Below are 17866 nucleotides of genomic sequence, written 5' to 3' on the forward strand. Positions count from 1 at the left end.
TGCTCCTCCCCGAGCCAGGTTGTCCTGGAGGTTTCTTCCTGTTAAAAAGAGGTTTTTTCTTTCCACTGTCGCCAAATTTGGCTCGTGGGGTCTCGTCCATTCATTTGTCTGTAAAACTACACTGATGCAGAATAGCAGACTGAGGTGACTGTTGTCAGGTCACACTATATAAATAAAACTGAACTGATTCATTCACCTGGCGAGTATCCCCAGATAGTGATCCAGCTGTTAATGCAGTCAAATGGCTGCTCCAAGATGCCAGTTTCTAAATACGCAATTAGGGGAAAAAAACACCGCTTCTACGCCAGAAGTGGAGAGTGGAAAGTTAGTATTATCCACTAATCCACAATAACCACATTACCAAAGAATACAATTGAAAAACCATGGAAAAATCCTTTATATACACAAGTATTAAGTGAATTTAGGTGAACCTTGATTTTTTTTTTTTTCCTTCTTTTTCTTGCTTACTGGCTGCAAACAATTTTAATCTCAACTGTTCCATGCCCCTGAATGCATGATCCTAAAATCAAGCATATCATTTTCTGGACATAAATTTTAATAGATTTTAAACTCATATAAATATCAATTTTAATGAAATAATCAATGTCTCCAGTATTAATACACAGTCAACTTTCACAGTCTGCATTTTTGCGGCTTTCTTTCCTGGCATTTCATTAATACAGCAGCTCCTTTCTCCTTTCTAGCTTTACCATCCAAAGTCCATAAACATTTACACAGAGCTTTTGCTGTTCAAGACACTCATACTGCTGATGTGTCTGCAGCAGCTGTGCCACTTCCAACGTGTGTTATTTGTGTAATTTCTTCATGCTACTGTAATGTTATAGTTTTATCTTCCTTTATAAAAATCCCTCGCTCTGCTGTCAGTGGACTTGTCTACATCTCAGGCACACGGCCAACATTCATATGAACGTGCTCATAGCTTGGATGGAGTTTATCAACACTTTTGTGTTACTGCTTATAGCTTGATTGCCACTGTTACAGTATGTGAAATATATCCTGGGTATGTCGAAGTCATTTCATACAGAACTCTGGTCTAAAGTCCGCTCTGGTTTCAGGACTGCTGACTGGGACTGTATCATTTGGTTAAAGTTGCATAAAACAAGTAAATCACTTTTTAAAAGCCAACCAAACTTATTCACAAAATTCATCACACAAACTTGCAGTTATTTGTTTATATTCAGAGTGTTACTGTGGAGAGTGGAAAACAACAGTAATCATAGAAGCAATGCGCCAAAATAAAAGGAAAGTGAATGTGGGATCAGAGGAAAAATAATATTAAAGAAATGTTCTGTACATTAATATAAAGGCACTATCAGTTTCTTCTTGCTTGCAGTAATACTGTACTCAAACATTCCAGCTGTTAGTCATTAGTACCTTTCTCCTACTCCAGGTTGTCCTTTCAGACTAAAAAAACCCAAAAGAACAGCAGCTGTCTTTTAAGAAAAAACATGCACATTAATATCTGTGATAAATCACTGAAATAATGTGTGAAACATGTAAAAATTGAGAAGATCTCAGTGGAATAAAAAATTACCAGTCACGCACCAAAGGATGCAATGATCCAATCTGTTTTCTTTTGCTACAATTTGGTCCAAAAACATGTTAACACAGCATGTAGGAATGTAGCCGTGACCATCTGCACTTTTTTAAACACTGTTTTTGAAGCTGCTGAAGTAGTTGAGGTTTCCTGCTTTTATTTTGAAAGTCCACCCAAACATCAAACATGGTAAAAAACCCTTCTTGTCTTAAGGTTTGGGAAATTCTTTCTCACAGTATAGACTGACACCTTAGTTTTCCCAACAGCTGCACTAGCAATAAAAAAAGTAGAAATTCCACCACAGTGTCTGAAAGGATTTCCCAACTAGACCCCAGTGAAACCAGCACTGCTTAATGTCTCGTACTTTCCCAGTGTACACGAATTGTCCCTGTAATGCTTTTCTGTTGACACTTTTAGTTCACTTTGGGGTAGATCTTTTCATAGAAGAAGCTCTGTGCAAGGACAAAGAGTTCTCCGTCTTTTTCCCTGACGGCGTGGGCACGCACAAACTGAAACTGTTCAAGTGCAAACTCGTAAAATTCATTTTCGATTTTCCAGATGTTTGACTGCTGCAACTTGGCTATTGTCTCTTTGGTGGGGGGCTTCTTCTCTGTGGTCTTCCTAAGGTGCGATTTCTTTCCTGGAGGAACACAAGAAGGTTTAATGATTCCAGGTAGCATGTTGTTACTGCTCTACTAAAAAAGCATTCAGTCAGTTAAGTGTAAATTGAGACCAGGAAAAGGATTTGGCATATAAAGGTAACTCCAGTACTGACAGGGCTCGTTTTAAGGGCATCACAGCCACAAATAAGAAGTAACAGTATGAATTTGTGTTTTGTTGCTACCTGTTCTGTAGAGATCTGTGGCTCCCTTAAAGAAGCGTGGGAGTGCTGCCTCCAGGATCATGATGAAGTCCTCGAGTTCCTCCGTTACTCCCACTAACAGGTACTCGTTCACCAGGTTGTATTTGGCCTGTTCCAGAGCCCATCTACTGCCCGCGTTCCTGCACAAGAAACGGAGATCACAGTTTAATTTGGATCGCCTCATCTGAAGGCCAGGCTTTTCTTCTGTTACTTATCTACGTCTTTGACATCACTGCACAATACTCCCTAGCGATAGGTGGGTATTATGCAAAGACTGAGCAGCTTTCTTGAATTCTGCCGTTCTTATTTTCATGCTAGCTCTCTTCCAGCAAACTCTAAATTTCCTCAGTGATGAGCAAAGCTGTTGTTGCATTTAAGGAGCACAATGTCCAGGAATGCTGATCATTAAAAGAAAACGACTACATGAAAGGAAAAATGTCAAACTGCATGCATTAGTAACAAGGTTACTGTGATCCCACTCATTTACTGTTTAATTCCTAATAATGAAAATGAATGACTCAGTTTATTTATTATTTATTTGAACTGTACACAAGTTTTTTTCTTCTTTTTATAACAGATGAGTAATTATGATTTTAGTCACATTTCAAATTTCACTGTACAAAAAGCTAAAAAATACATATTCCTATTGTTGAGGTGAAATTTTAGAATAATGCTGACAAAAAACAAAAATCTGTCTTTGGCTTTCAAAAGACATTTGAGGGTTACAAGGATGAATGACTGTTGTTTTTCTTCTTTTGGAGGATAGGGAGGCTTTAATGAGAAGATCCTAGGTTGGACATATATAAACACTGCTTCTGCCACAGGCTGTTCAGTCACTAATGAGTCTGAGTACACAGATTGTGGACTATATATCTATATATGTGCTGTTTACATCGTCTGTGTAATATGTGATTAGTGAGGAGAAAAAAAACCCAAACAGAACTATACCATATCCTCATCACTGTTTACAAACAACAGATGGAGCCTTTTCTTTCACTCAGCTTGGAGAAAGAATAAATTGTCACACTGCGACTAATTCAAAACAGTCATCTAACATTTTATAACAGACACTGACAGTGAATTACATTTTAGTAGATAGTTAATTACATTACATTAAATTAATCCTTACATTAAGATTCTATTAAGATGTAATGACACTCCTCCATGACTCACTACCTTATTCGTGTTGGAGGGGTTTGTGTGTCCCAGGGGCTAGCTCTAGGTGAGGGAGCAGACAAATAGCGATTCAAAAACCCCTATGAGTGAAAGATCTAGGGAACAGCTCACGTTGCCCGGGATAGGGTTACCAGGGATGAGTATTTCAGTACCCCTTCAGCTTGCTGCCACTATGTTGGAGTTTTTCCCAGTGAACAAGAGGGTTTGGTTCCCTGAGCCTGTTTCCCTTTCGTTTACCCTTATGCGCCGAACGACAGTTTAGAGTACCGGACCTTCTTGGTATCCGTGGGTGGAGTGCTTGAGGGCGCTCCACCTGGGGGCTCTGTCGTCTCACTTGGAGACTTGAACGGTCATGTCAACAACGACAGTGAGACCTGGGGGGGCATGAAGGGAGAACGGCCTCCCAGATCTGAACCCTAGCGTATCCATAAGTGCACGTGGCATCACGACACCCTAGGCCGCAGGTTGATCATCGATTTTCTAAATGTATCATCAGATCTGCAGCAGTATGTTCTGGACACTTGGGTGAAGAGAGGTGCTGAACTGTCAACTGATCACCACCTGGTGGTGTGTTGGACCCTGTGGCAGGGGATGATACTGGACAGACCTGTGGGCCCCTAAAGGTATAGTGAAGGTGCGCAATGTTAGGGGTGGTCTTGGTTAACAATGCCTCTACAATGTTGCATGGAGATAAGGGGCCATACCTCTGGAATGGATCTTTAAGAAGAGGAAACTGGACAGTGTGCTCCAACTATAGAGGGATCACAGTCCTCAGCCTCCCAAGAAAAATCTATGCCAAGGTGCTGGAAAGGAGAGTCCGTCCGTTAGCTGAACCTCGGATACAGGAGGAAATATGCGGTTTGCATCCTTTTCACGGAACACTGGACCAGCTCTTTACCCTCTCGAGAATACTTGAGGGTACATAGGAGTTTGCACAACCAGTCTACATGTGTTTTGTGGACTCTGAAGAAGGCGTTTCACCGTGTCCCTCTGAGTCTTCTGTGGAAAGTGCCTCGGAAGTATAGGGCTTCTGGCCCGTTGCTACGAGCCATTTGATCCTTGCAAGAGCTTGGTCCGCATAGCCGGCAATAAGTTGGACTCGTTTCCAGGTGGGTGTTGGACTCCGCCTTTGTCACTGATGCTTTTCATAATTTTTAGGGGACAGAATTTCTAGGCATAGCCAAGTGGTGCAAGGCTTACACTTGGGCGATCTCAGAATCTCATCTCTGCTTTTCGCAGATGATGTGGTTCTGATGGCTTCTTCAGGTGGTGGCCTCCAGCTCACACTGAAGCGGTTCGCAGCTGAGTGTGAAGCAGTGGGAATGAGCAACTTCAAGTCTGAAGCCATGGTCCTCTGAAGCTCACAATTGATGGGAGCAGGCGATCGACAGACGGATTGGGTCCGTCGTGGTGAAGAGAGAGCTGAGTGTAAAGGCAAAGCTCTGTATTTACCGGCCGATCTACATTCCTACCCTCATCTACGGTCACGAGCTTTGGGTAGTGGCTGAAAGAATGAGATCATATATACAAGTGGCAGAAATTTGCTTTCCTCAAAGGGTGGCTGGCGTCTCCCTTAGAGACAGGGTGATGAGTTCAGCCATCTGGTAGGGCCTCAGAGTAGAGCCGCTATTCCTCACTTTGAAAGGAGTCATTTGAAGTGGTTTGGGCATCTGACAAGGATGGCTCCTGGGTGAGGTGTTCTGAGGATGTCCCATCGGGAGGAGGCCCTGGGGCAGACCCGGGACATGCTGGACATGCACCCTCTCTACATTTATTTGTATTTCCCATTTTGTCCCTTCGAAACGACTTCTGCTCTGCGCCACTGCTGCATCCCGTTGATGCTAAGCTAGCAGCCTAAACAGGAATTGTAGCAGTTCAGAGAAAGAGAATGATCAGGCTGTCAGGTGCAGCCCACTCACCAGCACTCTGAATAGTGACCACAGAAGAAAGGGATCTGCAACCACAGTTTCTCCGGAGCACAGTCAGACCCACCTGATGACACACACTCATCAAAGGTCTGAAACACAATGCGAAACACTTGTCATTGTATTATCCAGACAAAAAACAGGTCATTCGAAAAGGATGCAAGCTGTAAAAGAAGCACCTTCTTGTCTCCTTGTTTCCTTCGTCGAAGGCCTGGTCTGTAGTCATCTCCAAAACGTAAAAAATAGTAGTACGATACAAGGCGCTCTATGGGATCACGCACCACATTGATGTACAGTGGTTTACCTTTCACGCCATATCTGAACAAAAAGAAAAGGGAGGGCACATTCTTTAAAATCTTTCGAGACTTAATTTATACTTCACTGCAGCAGCACATGAAGCTGTGCTGCTGAATTTTATTGCATTCAAAAAGCATATTCTCCCTAGTGAAAGCATGGAGCAGCATCAGGGAGTGAGAGTGCAAGTTAACCGAATCTCTCTCACTGAGAAACACTTAGACCATTAGAATAATTACCTGTGATCACAGAGATGATAGTGTTAGGGGAGATAAGGACAACAATGCCATTAATCAACACTAAAGCACATGTTAGTGATCAATACATGACCTCCCTTTATCTGCTCTGCTGGCTGTTTGTAACTAATCTGGATATTAATGGTATTACAGGAAATGAAGGGCCTTACTTTGAGAAGTCCAGATAAGCTACATGGCCGTGGTAGAAGCCGGGCTTCATCTCTCTCCATGAGGTGACGTTCCTGACAAAGCGCACCTGGAGACAAAGATAATGGAAACTAATTATGGAGCCGCGGGGAAACGGAGTCACAACAGAAATGTGTGTGCTACATGTTGCTACAAACTTTACTCAGTTACAGCGCAGAGTTCAAATACAGCAAAAGTGTCAACCCTTCCCAATGAACAAATGAGCATTTGCATTCATATTTACAACTGGAACACATTTTGATAATGAATAATAAATACTAATAATTTTTAGTCATGTGGAGGTCAAAACGCTGTTATAACCTGCAGGTGAATCCCAAAGAAGTACATGCCTGTCACTTCTTCATCTGTTTTCAAGCACAAGCTCTGAACAAGCTGCAGATTTTGAGCACTTGAATTTCACATACAGCTCCAGTCACTAAAACATCCTTGACAGAGTCTTTCCTCTTACACTGCGCCGCTGAATGTTTATCCATGCATGTTTTTGGTCTGGATGAGTCACAAAAGCTGCTGTTTAAGGAGAAGAAGTTCAAAGTAGAATTTCAAAGTAAAAACAAGCATTAAGTAGCTAATGTCCATCCATTTTCTAAACCACTTATCCAATTTAGAGGGCTTGAGCCTAACCCAGCTGTCACAGAGGCAGGATACATACCAAACAGGTCGTCTGTCAGTCCACTGAACGGCTAACATAGAGAGACACAATCACACTCTGATCTAACATGCGTGTCTTCAGCTTGTGGGAGGAAACTGGAGTACAGAAATTCTTTATCATAAAGATACTACAGAAATGAAACATGAGTATTAATGGTGTAAACATCACATCATGATAACATAATGATCTAAAACTCTGAGATTACTTAAAATGTGTTTATGTAAGCTTGAAAAGAAGTTCTTACTTAAATAAGGCACATAATCTGGTAACTTTAAAAAAATTATTTCTATCAAATTCTGGCACCGACGTCTGTATAAAAGGTTCCTTAAGCTGTAACATTCTGTTCAAACAGCGTTCGGATGAAATAAAGATGATTAAATTGTGTGTCTGCTAAAGGTTTCTAAGGAAACTGCACATGGAGCACTAAAACACTGGAAAGTGGATCAGGTGGAACCAAAGCACAATCAGAAGGAACATAAGTGATCATCAAAACTACCATCACTGAAATTACTTCATAGATAAAGAATTTTCTAAATAGAGAACAAAAGCCTCTAAATAGAAAGAATACTGTCAAAGAAAGGCCGTTTACATGCTGTGAGAGGACGAGCAGCACCTGTGACCAAATGCTGAGGAGAGCAAACAAGGCCAAAAACTTTATTACAGAAAAGTGAAATGTAAGGACACATAGAGAATTATACCACAGCATATCAAGCCCACAGGGAAACAGGGTGATGGGAATATTGAAATCTTCTGGAATAAAACTGGTTCTTGAATGCTGCAGTCAGGAAAACAAAACAGAAGCAAACAAACACTAAGCTAATCTGAAGTTCAGGGACTTTTTGTGCCCAAAGCACAACACAAGACCTCATTCATATTTGCAATCATATCTGCTTGTATGAACAGTATTCAGTATACAACAGCCCACAGTTGGGTTTATAAAACCAAGCATGACAGAAAGACTGCAAACATACTGGCGTCGCAGATGGTGATGTGCTGAATCACAATATGTAAACACTCTTAGCATATAACGCATCACTTATAAATGTATTCCATCACAGACACCAAAACCAGCAGTGTTGATAAATATAAACCAAATCAAACCTAATAAAAACAGTCTAATATGTATTACACCATCTCCCTATCACATCCACCACCTTCAGAGCAGAGAGAAGGCAACTGGACTGCGGGTTGATATCAAGCTGGTGGCAGGGTTCAGGAAAGTCTGGTTTGCCTTATATATGATGCTTATTACCTTGAAAGACAAATTACCGTAATGAATTTCAGAAAATTTGAGATTAAAGAGCACTGAAGAATGTTAGGGTCAGTTGGTTCCATCAATATTTAACTGTATAAATGACCAGGATGATTAGGGCTGTGCGATATGACCAAAATCTCATATCCCGATATTAAGACATCTATCGTCCGATAACGATATAAATCACAAAAATGTAACATTTTTTGTAAATTCTGTGAATCTCGGGCAGCTCGTCTTGCAGGAAGTGTTTCCAGCTGGGCGTCGTGTACCTGGAGTCGAGTGTTTTAACTGATGCATGAAACTATACATTTTTAGACATAAGTTGTAAAGGCCGCCGTTTTCTTTGTGAGTATTTATTACACGGCGTGCTGCGGGGAAAAGCCTGTTCTAACGTTTGAGTCTAAGGTTTATTTTTTAGCACCTGACGGCTCTTTTTTGCTTCTCATCCGTAAACACTCTGCATCTTTCACTTGATTCAGTTTATTTTGAAAAGTCTCAACAGGATCTTGAGCTTTATTGTGAAAGGTTTATGTGGAACAAGCAGACACGCGGTGGTTTTACCGTCGTTGTTGCTAACGACAACGCATAAAAACAAACGCTTGTCTGTCTGTAGTGTGGTTATATTAAATATAAGAGAAAGAGAGAACTTTAGGAAATTAATATAGCCACTACAGTGACCATCAAAATAATGAAAAAATATTGCCGTAAACAGTTTATTTTGCGACACCACGAAACAAACGATAGCGTAAAATGAAACGATAGATGTTTTTATATCGTCATCCGATATATATCGTTATATCGAACAGCCCTAAGGATGATGTTAGTTTTCTTTCAGATTCTGCAAACATGGCCTCTCCACGAATACACTGGATGCGCAGTGGCAGCTCTCACCTGGCATATCATCACCACCTGCACATATCCACTGCCTGGTAATAGATTTTTTTATTATAATACACCAACTCAAATAAAATACACTCACCAAATTGCGGTGACACACATCACTGCAGTAAGAAGAACCAATGATCACCAACCTAAATATGATCCATAGATATTCATGGGGTGCTTTGACCATTTGTGGAATGACATAAAGAGGTTTAGATATGAGGCTGGTGTAGATACATTCCCAGATGGACTATGATTTTACAAAGTGGAATATGTACCTTTTTAAAATCTGCCTTTTATTTGCTCAAACTATTTTTGTTTTTTCTGCTCACGCTTAATATGGAGCCCATCCACTCTTTGATTAATGAGGCCCCTTGGACTTGCTTTAGGGTACACCCTTTGAGAACCACCAGTCTAAACCAGCGGTCCCCAACCCCCGGGCCACGGACCAGTACTGGGCCGCGAGAGTTGAGGCTCGGGTGTGAAATTTATGGTTTTCAGGGTTTTTATCGTTAACTCTGTTTCCCTGGGTCTTTTCCCATGTTGTACTTCTGTCTTATTTTGAAAGAAGTATTTACATGTTACCATAGCGACCAGAGAGCATTAAGGGGCAGAGGTCGTGTCCAAATTCATGGGCTGCATCCTCCTGAGGACCCGGCCTTCGCGGTCTACGTGGGCCAGGTCCTCAGAAGGTCGGGTAGGCCGGAAGTAAACGGCTGGGGAAATTGGACGGTCTAGCCTTCTGATTAGCGTCACCGCTGTCTCGGTGGAGTTTAATAAACTCGGCCGTCTGCTCCTTGCTATCTAAAATATAACAGGACACTGGCGTAAATTCTCGACCGTCTCATACTTCTGTTTAATCAGTTTTCTGTTTGACGTTTAGTCAGCTGTGTAAAAACCAAGGAGGAACCCACCCGGGGGATTAATAACGTTTTATTTTATCTAATCTAATCTAATAACTTTAATCTCAGCCAAACCGATTTACTCATGAACGAACAACAATAACATTTTTAGGTTGTCTAAGTGACTTATATATTACGTTTAACCCGAGTAGCGAAAGTCCGCGGTGATCTGAAAATGATGTGCCGGGAGTTGTGCCGTTCTCGGCGGCTTCAGTGACCCTCAAGCTCTCGGCTAGCTATCGAGCTGGTGGGTAGCAGACGTCTCCGAAAACGTCGAAGCACTTTTGCAAATATGCGATATCTTGATAAACCGAGCAGATATTTGATGTTTACACAGCTACTTTCTCGCCTGAAAATATGTTAAAAGTTTATTTTGTGACCCAGAAAGATTAGTATGAGTAATTTTAAAACTTAGGAGCGGCCGCCATTGTTGGAAACTGGAGTTTGGCTGGGCCGCGCTATGAATTCTGGGATATGGTAGGCCACGAAGGACACACCCGACCCATCCTTCGAATTCGGGGAAAAGGAGGACGCATTTGTCGGCTGCATTTGTCGGAGTCTACGAATTTGGACAGCCTTCGGCGCGTCGCTGTGACGTAATCGGTCTACAAATGCGGCCTCAGGAGGATGCAGCCCATGAATTTGGACACGACAAGAGAGGAGGATGTTAGTCGCATTTCAGGAGGACGCTGCTAATAAAGCTACACAATTACACTGTGAATTTGCGTTTATTATTATATTTACAAATACCACCGTTTTTGTCTTGGTCGTATCATTTTATTTTGTTGTATTTATCCGCGACACCTTAAAGGCCGGTCCGTGAAAATATTGTCTGACATTAAATGGGTCCGTGGCGCAAAAAAGATTGGGGACCACTGATCTAAATTATTAAATAACTAAACGCCTTAGACGTTATAAACTTTTGCTTCTAGTGTAAATTATGCTACTGATCAACAGCATAAAAACAAAACACATTACACACATGGACAATATTATGGACAATTAATTATGATTTTTTAAACACACACAGATTAATATCACCCTACACTATTAATAAATATCACAAAGTCAAACATACCTTGGCTGGACTGGATGTTTTAACTTGATACAAAAGTGTTCATATATAAAAATGAATCTTGGCTGTGACGGGACTGCAGACTGTCGTTTACCCTCATACGTGTGTGTGTGTGTGTGTGTGAGGTGGGGGTGGTGAGTAGGTGCGAGCCTGTTGTGAGACGGCAGACAGGATATTACATTGGCAACTACAAATAACACCACTATAGCTTCAGGGCATTTACACTGTGTGAACTGAGCTGCTCTCAGCAGTAAACATTCACTAAGAGTAACAGGATGCGGAGAAAGACACAGACAATTCTCAAACCAAAATATCATCAGGTTTCATTATTTTCAACGTGCAAACAAACACACCGGAGAGAGGGATTCATTAACAGACAACAGCCGCAGATGATTTTCCCTTCCACCACCACAGAGTACCTTTTTCATGAGTGATGTGGATCATCAGAATAGCGTGAAATTGGCAACTCTGTTTATTACAAGTGTTATTAATGAGAATAAGAAATGCAGCAATGTGCCAACACCGGCACAAAAGCAGGAAAGGGGATCGCTTGCAAGTACACAAGGAAGCAAACAGGATACTAAATGTTAAAACTTTAAAAACACATTTTGTCTGACCTGAAGATTGCACATTCTTAAATATTCTCTCTAGGACTTCAGCATGTAAGAGTTGCATAAATATGTCAAAAACAAAGTTAGCTCAACCTAGTGAGATGAGGGACAATAATGAATATTTCTAAGATACAGAAGAAACATTAGTGGAAAATACTCCAGGACCACATTTCAGCGGAGGAACCCGAGCGTGATCTCAAAATCTTACATCGTCTCTGCGATCTGTCTAGGTATAGAAGCATAAACAGAGCCTTTAAAAATGTATTCCTGTGCAAAATATAATAAACGTTACTCTGTCATTTTGGCTGAGTATGTGAGGTCTTACTTGGTCTTGTAGAGACATGACAGGGTTGTTCTTGGTTGTGTTGATGTGCAGAACGTGGAAGCGATTCTTCCCACACAGGTCGTAGGCGATGTTCGTGAAGGACGTGCTGGCTGTTTTGGGCACTCTGTTGTAGATGATGACCGTGTCGTCGTTTTCTACTATCGGCGGAACTTCCCGCCCACCCCCGTATTCGCTGTGACGCTGCTCTACTTCGGCCACCTCGTGTCTGGCTATGGTGCGTTCTGAACAAGCAAGTAAACACAGTCTGTTGTTAACATTTTAATTATATAGCGCACAACTGAATAAGCACAATATTATTCGATTTAGCACTAAAAAGGACAGTCACTCCAGCTTATCACACCACCATAAAATAGTCAGGCAGTAGTTTTAGGGAGCAATTTGCATGCCAGGTAGCTGGATGTTGTTCGAAGAGATTTATCTAACCTTTATGTCTTCCTATTCGTCTTCTTTGTATTTGCTGATTAGCTAAACAGCTGGAATGAGTGAGGAGCAGGAGCAGACTGGCAGCTGCCAGATGAAATAAACCCTGAGATGAGATTCTCCCCTCCCACAGGAACATGGCATAAGGCCAGTGAAGCTTGTTAGTTAGCATGCCTTAATTAAAGAAAACAAGTCCTTCAAAGCACAATAACATCAAAACAAGTAATTAGGCTTTTGATGATAACATTGACAGGAGGCATAATTAAAGGTGTTTTCTCCCTCTTCTTTTCTCCACTGCAATGTTAATTAAAGACAATTACACGAATGGCCTTGTGTCTCTTAGACCGGATGTGTGGCGCTCAGTATGCTGCAACATCCAGCAGTCCAGCAAATCCTTTACTGTCTGATATGATGAAGGCTGATGAAGCTCAGGGGGTGGAGGCTGTTTGAGTTCCTTTTGTCTCCATTTTAAGGCAGATGGATGGTCACTTATATTAAAGATTAAAGAAAATGGGATGTGTGCATATTTTTCTGTTAGGCGTGTGTTCCTGGTAACTTATTTACGGGTTGATTAAATGGAAGAAAAAATAGTCAGATAAGTCTTTAAGCAAGAAAGACAGTGAAAGCAGTCCAAATATTTAATGAGAGCCGCTTGAAAGCATATTTTGTATGATGTAAAAATGTCAAAATGCTGTTGAGATGGCTATGGAGCCGAATCTGGAACAAAATGTTTCTTAATTTCAAAGAAAAAAAGATTAAACTGAGTACACTGGCAGGCGTCAGTGCTACTCAGCATCCTAGTAGATACACATATGACTTCTTGTTCAGTTATCGAATTCAGAAGATTTTCAGGGAACCTTTGATGGCTGATGAATAAAAATACTGAAACTACAACTTCAACAGTTTATTCAAACTAAAAAAAACATGTACAGTTATTTTTTTTCTGTGTTAATTTCCTGTAAGCATTAATTACTTTCATCTTTACTTTGATACAGTATAACTTTTGATATTTAAGATCGTGATTTTTTCAGTTGGAAATTTTATGTTTGCAGATTTGGGTGTGTTTTTAGCCTTTTAAATCATCTTTGATTTTCAGATCTTATCAACAATTTCTGAGTTTTGGCCTTGATCTCGCAGGGCGTCAATGTGGCATTAACTGAGAGAAGAGTGGACTCATGAGCGATGACTTCAGATATGTTGTGGAATGCACACAATGTCTGTGTAGGTTCTCAGTCATCCAGGTCATGGAAATTTAAGGCACTTGGAAAGAAAAGCGACTGGACTTCCTCTTTGAAGAGAATGGAAACCTCAACATTGAAGTTTACCGGAAGCCCACACACCCAGATCAGTACCTATTCTTTGACTCCCACCACCCTCTGCAACACAAACTTGAAGTAATCAGGACCCTGCAACACTGAGCCAAAAACATTCCCTCTAAGCCAGAAGGGAAAGAAAGGGAACACACATAGGTAAAGAAAGCTCTTAAAATATTACACCAACTAAGGAGAAAATGAATGACAAACAGAACAATATTGTCATCTCTTATGTAGCAAGTTTATCAGAGAAACTCGGGAGAATCTTCTGCAAGTATGACATCCCAGTACACCTCAAACCCACCAATACACTCAGACAAACACTGGTTCTTCCTAAGGACAAAACTCCTAAACAAAAACTAAACTACGTAATATATGCTGTTTTCTGCATCGAGGAGCGCTCAGACCTCTACAGTGGAGAAAACAAACAGCCAGTCCATAAACACATGGCACAACACGGAAGAGCCACCTCAACAGGACAAGACTCAGCTGTACATCTGCATCTAAAAGACAAAGAAAACAGATGGACTGAAAGAGCCATCTACAGTGGCTTGCAAAAGTATTCGGCCCCCTTGAACTTTGCAGTTATTTATTTGTAAAAAAATGTTTGGAATCATGTATGATTTTCGTTCCACTTCTCACGTGTGCACCACTTTGTGTTGGTCTTTCACGTGGAATTCCAATAAAATTGATTCATGTTTGTGGCTGTAATGTGACAAAATGTGGGAAAGTTCAAGGGGGCCGAATACTTTTGCAAGCCACTGTATGTGCACAGAGGGGGTGGCTTACAACACCAACTGTCTGCCACCCACAATCCAGTGTTGAGATCCCTTCCGAAGCACCTTAACACCCACTCACGTCTTGCGTCACTTGATCTCAATAGGTCACAGGACAGGGTGAGGCAAGGTCTTAAAATGGTTTCACCCAATACCTCTGTTAATAATGACCCACACCCTTTTTCATACCTTGGCTCATGTGATGAGTCTTCGACCCTCTTAAGGGTCAACTCCCAATACAGCTTAAATAGCTGGGACTCTCTGCCATTTGGACTTCTCAAATGAGAGGTGAAACATCTTCTATTCTATTGTATTCATTTGTATTATTTTAAACATTAAAATACTTAATTATCACTTCCACAACATCTGCTTGATTAGGCTTATAAAATGCGGGTGACCAGGGTTAATTTTCTTGGTTGCCAGGGCGACGCATCCCCTCTGACTAAATTTAGTCAAAAAATGTGATAATTAATTTCCTTGAATATAAACTAATACGATTTATTATAAGTCACTTTTTCACATTTTGCTGTGAGCACATATTCCCGATATACACGTGTACAGCTCGCTTCAATCAAACTTTATTAGTAAGTGATGAAAAACACTGTTTGTGTTTATCTTATTAGTCCATTGCACAAAACTACTACTAATCTCCTGGTTTCTAAACGGATAAAGCCTCCAGTGTCAGCGTTTTTCAGTGTCCCAAATTTCTTCTAAAGTTGGGAAACGAGCTCAAACTTGCAGACACACAGAGCCAAATGAAGATCAGATCCTGCTGTAGACGATTTGGCCTCACAGAGCTCTGATCCAAAAAAAATGATTCATGGCAGCATTTCTGTTTTCAACCACACTTGACGTTTTGTGCTTGTAACCCAACATGGAACTTGTCTGTGTTTCCAGGAATCTTTACTGAATATTAATGTGGAATGTCTGGCAGTCTGCACAGGTGTTGGCTGCACTCTGTTTTCACATTTGAAAGGTACAAGTGAAAGAAGTAATTGTGCAGTAAGGAATCAACATGGCTAGATTTAAAAAAATAGTTATCGCCTGTGTGTCGTTTAACGATTTTCTTGTGTACTTTTCTGCAATAAATGTTTAAAATTACTTTTGAAAAAAAATGTCTATATATTATATTCTTTACTTTTGGTCCTAAGGTACTTTCCTTATGTTGATGACCAAAGATTCTTTGGTGGGTGCCAAGTTTTTATTTATTTATTTACATAAACAGGGAAAACCCTGTGCTTGAAGGGATATACTTCTGATGGGTGGAAAAATATGGATTTCCATCTGTAGCACTAAAACGCTGGTATCTAATGTTTGTGTACCTCAATACAGATGTTCAATATAACAAGTGCAGACAGATTTGAAATCAAGTAGGGATGCATGTAGGGGGAAAACGATTTCTAAAAATAAATAAATACAACACAATACTGTGTACTTTCAAGAATAGCAAAATCAAAATTAAAACATACTGGCGTTGTTTTCAGGTTTATCCTTTTCCAATTAGGTCAAATCCGTGTACACAATTAGCCTGGGGAGGCTTTGGTGCATAAGCTTATTGAGACTGGAATATCTATGTATGTGTGTCACATGTCTATGTTGATAAACACTACTCTTCTAAATTATCTTACAGTCTTACAATCTGATGATAATAACAACAAAGAGTATAATAAACACTGAATTCAATAATAAGCAAAGCCACTATGGAAACTAGCTGAAACCAAACTGAACTTAAAATAAAAATGAAAATAAATTGATCACAATAACGTCGATGTTTGAGGACTTTCAGCATTGTTATGTAAATGATTTTTAAGTTTTAAAAATCTCCTGACTTTTTTCCTATAATGTAATTTTTGGTAAAAACTTGTCCGAATGTTTTCACTTTTTATAAATTACAAATTCTATGTTGCATTGCCTCAGTTTTCAAGCCTCAATAAGCTGGGTTACTAGGTGAACCCACCTTTGTTGTGGTCTTACCTAGTTTGGCTCTGGACTCGTCCAGTTTCTGGATCTGATTCTCGATCAGCAGCATCGCCACTCCGAATGCCAAAACAGCCAAAAGCTGGATCTTCGGCAGCATCATGATCCTTAAAATCCCCATCAAACAACCGAATGAATCATGCCGTGGATGCCGGTAGCTTCAGGTTTCACATCCACTGATAACGTTTAACCCAGCACAAGCGTCTGCTGCTGGAAACTGGACTGACTCGGATGTTTTGATTTATATATTGCAAATCGAAATCCGGACGCCGAGGTTAGTTGCTGAGCACCATTAGTAGATATTGAGCTCAGCAGCCATCCTGCAGGGTTAACTCAGCGTTAGCAAAACAAACTAACAGCAGCTAGCTCCGTGCTAACACTGGCCAACCTCACACCACCGGCATATTTCAAAACCAGCTTCGCTGTTCGTGTTTTATTTTGGACTTAACCTGCTTTGCCAACCGCGAGTTCGTGCTGAGCTCACAGACATGAAGGCAGTGAAACACAGGTGACTGCATGAAAGATAACCGAGTCCAAACTAAGCTTCTAGCAGGAGTGTCGCTTCTTCTTCATCCTGTGTTTTCATTGGACAACCTCAGAAGAACTCTAAAGGCTCATGTCGCCACCTACTGGACGGCCGTGTGTGCAACAATTATTCCCCACAATGCATAGAGAAAGTTCACAAGATGTTAGTGAGACAAGCTGTTTTGTATGATTTGGAAATGGTGGCGCTGACAAAAAGACAGGAGGCTGAGATGGAGATGGGTCACTGGGAGTGACCAGAATGGACAGCATTAGAAACATGTCAGAAGGACAGTTCAGGACAGGTGCTTGGAGACAAAGTTAGAGAGGCAAGGCTGAGATGGTGTGGACATGTGCACGGAAGAGAGAGCGCATACAGTGAACTAAGGTTGCTGAAACCGAATCTGCCAGGCAGGAGGAAACGCAGAAGACCATACAGAAACAGGAGGACGCTTGGGGTACGGTGGGTAAGGTAGATGATCCATTCCTGCCCTAAAGGGACCAATCAAAAGAAGACAAGACGGAAAATAAGTAAATGTTAGAACCACCATGCTTAGCCAAACAGTCCAATAGATATATAAAACCTTCATTTTGCTGTTTTTAAAGATGGCTCCTCATCACTGATTGTACAAAACCTTATTTAAATTCTTACAGTGTAACAAAATGTTGTTTCTGTCACAATCTAAGAGGCATAGTTATGTATGTAATTTAATAAATGTATGATTAATTAAAGAAATTCTAGTATTTGTTTAGGTTTTTTTTTAGCAAATAAAGTCAGTAAATAAACTCAATACAATAGTTCAGATATACACGAGTCATTAAAACAACCCAACAAACATATATTTGTGGTATGTAAATACACAGAACGTTTTAAAGATGT

General features: G+C 40.7%; 1 protein-coding gene across 1 annotated transcript; it reads right to left on the reverse strand.

Moving 5' to 3' along the window:
• Window positions 1–1178: 1178 nt before the first annotated feature.
• hs2st1b (heparan sulfate 2-O-sulfotransferase 1b) lies at window positions 1179–17050 on the reverse strand. The gene is made up of 7 exons (XM_084921746.1): window positions 16462–17050; window positions 11958–12199; window positions 6222–6307; window positions 5701–5839; window positions 5516–5613; window positions 2403–2560; window positions 1179–2198 (listed from the first exon to the last, which is right to left on the reverse strand). The coding sequence occupies exons 1-7, from the start codon at window positions 16583–16585 to the stop codon at window positions 1972–1974; spliced, it is 1074 nt and encodes a 357-aa protein (XP_084777872.1). The 5' UTR covers window positions 16586–17050; the 3' UTR covers window positions 1179–1971.
• Between the last annotated feature and the right edge of the window lie 816 nt (window positions 17051–17866).

The sequence above is a fragment of the Perissodus microlepis genome, chromosome 23 (assembly GCF_051167445.1).
Source record: "Perissodus microlepis isolate ML-2025 ecotype Zambia chromosome 23, ASM5116744v1, whole genome shotgun sequence".
Taxonomy (NCBI): Eukaryota; Metazoa; Chordata; class Actinopteri; order Cichliformes; family Cichlidae; genus Perissodus; species Perissodus microlepis.

What these genes read in the sequence shown, in the direction of transcription:
- hs2st1b (XM_084921746.1), bottom strand. Translation starts at nt 16,585, where the DNA reads ATGGGGATTTTAAGGATCATGATGCTGCCGAAGATCCAGCTTTTGGCT. An exon ending in GGAAACAAGGAGACAAGAAG is followed by an intron (nt 5,614 to 5,700) that starts GTGCTTCTTTTA and finishes ATTGTGTTTCAG; the next exon opens with ACCTTTGATGAGTGTGTGTC. An exon ending in CACAGATCTCTACAGAACAG is followed by an intron (nt 2,199 to 2,402) that starts GTAGCAACAAAA and finishes GTGTTCCTCCAG; the next exon opens with GAAAGAAATCGCACCTTAGG.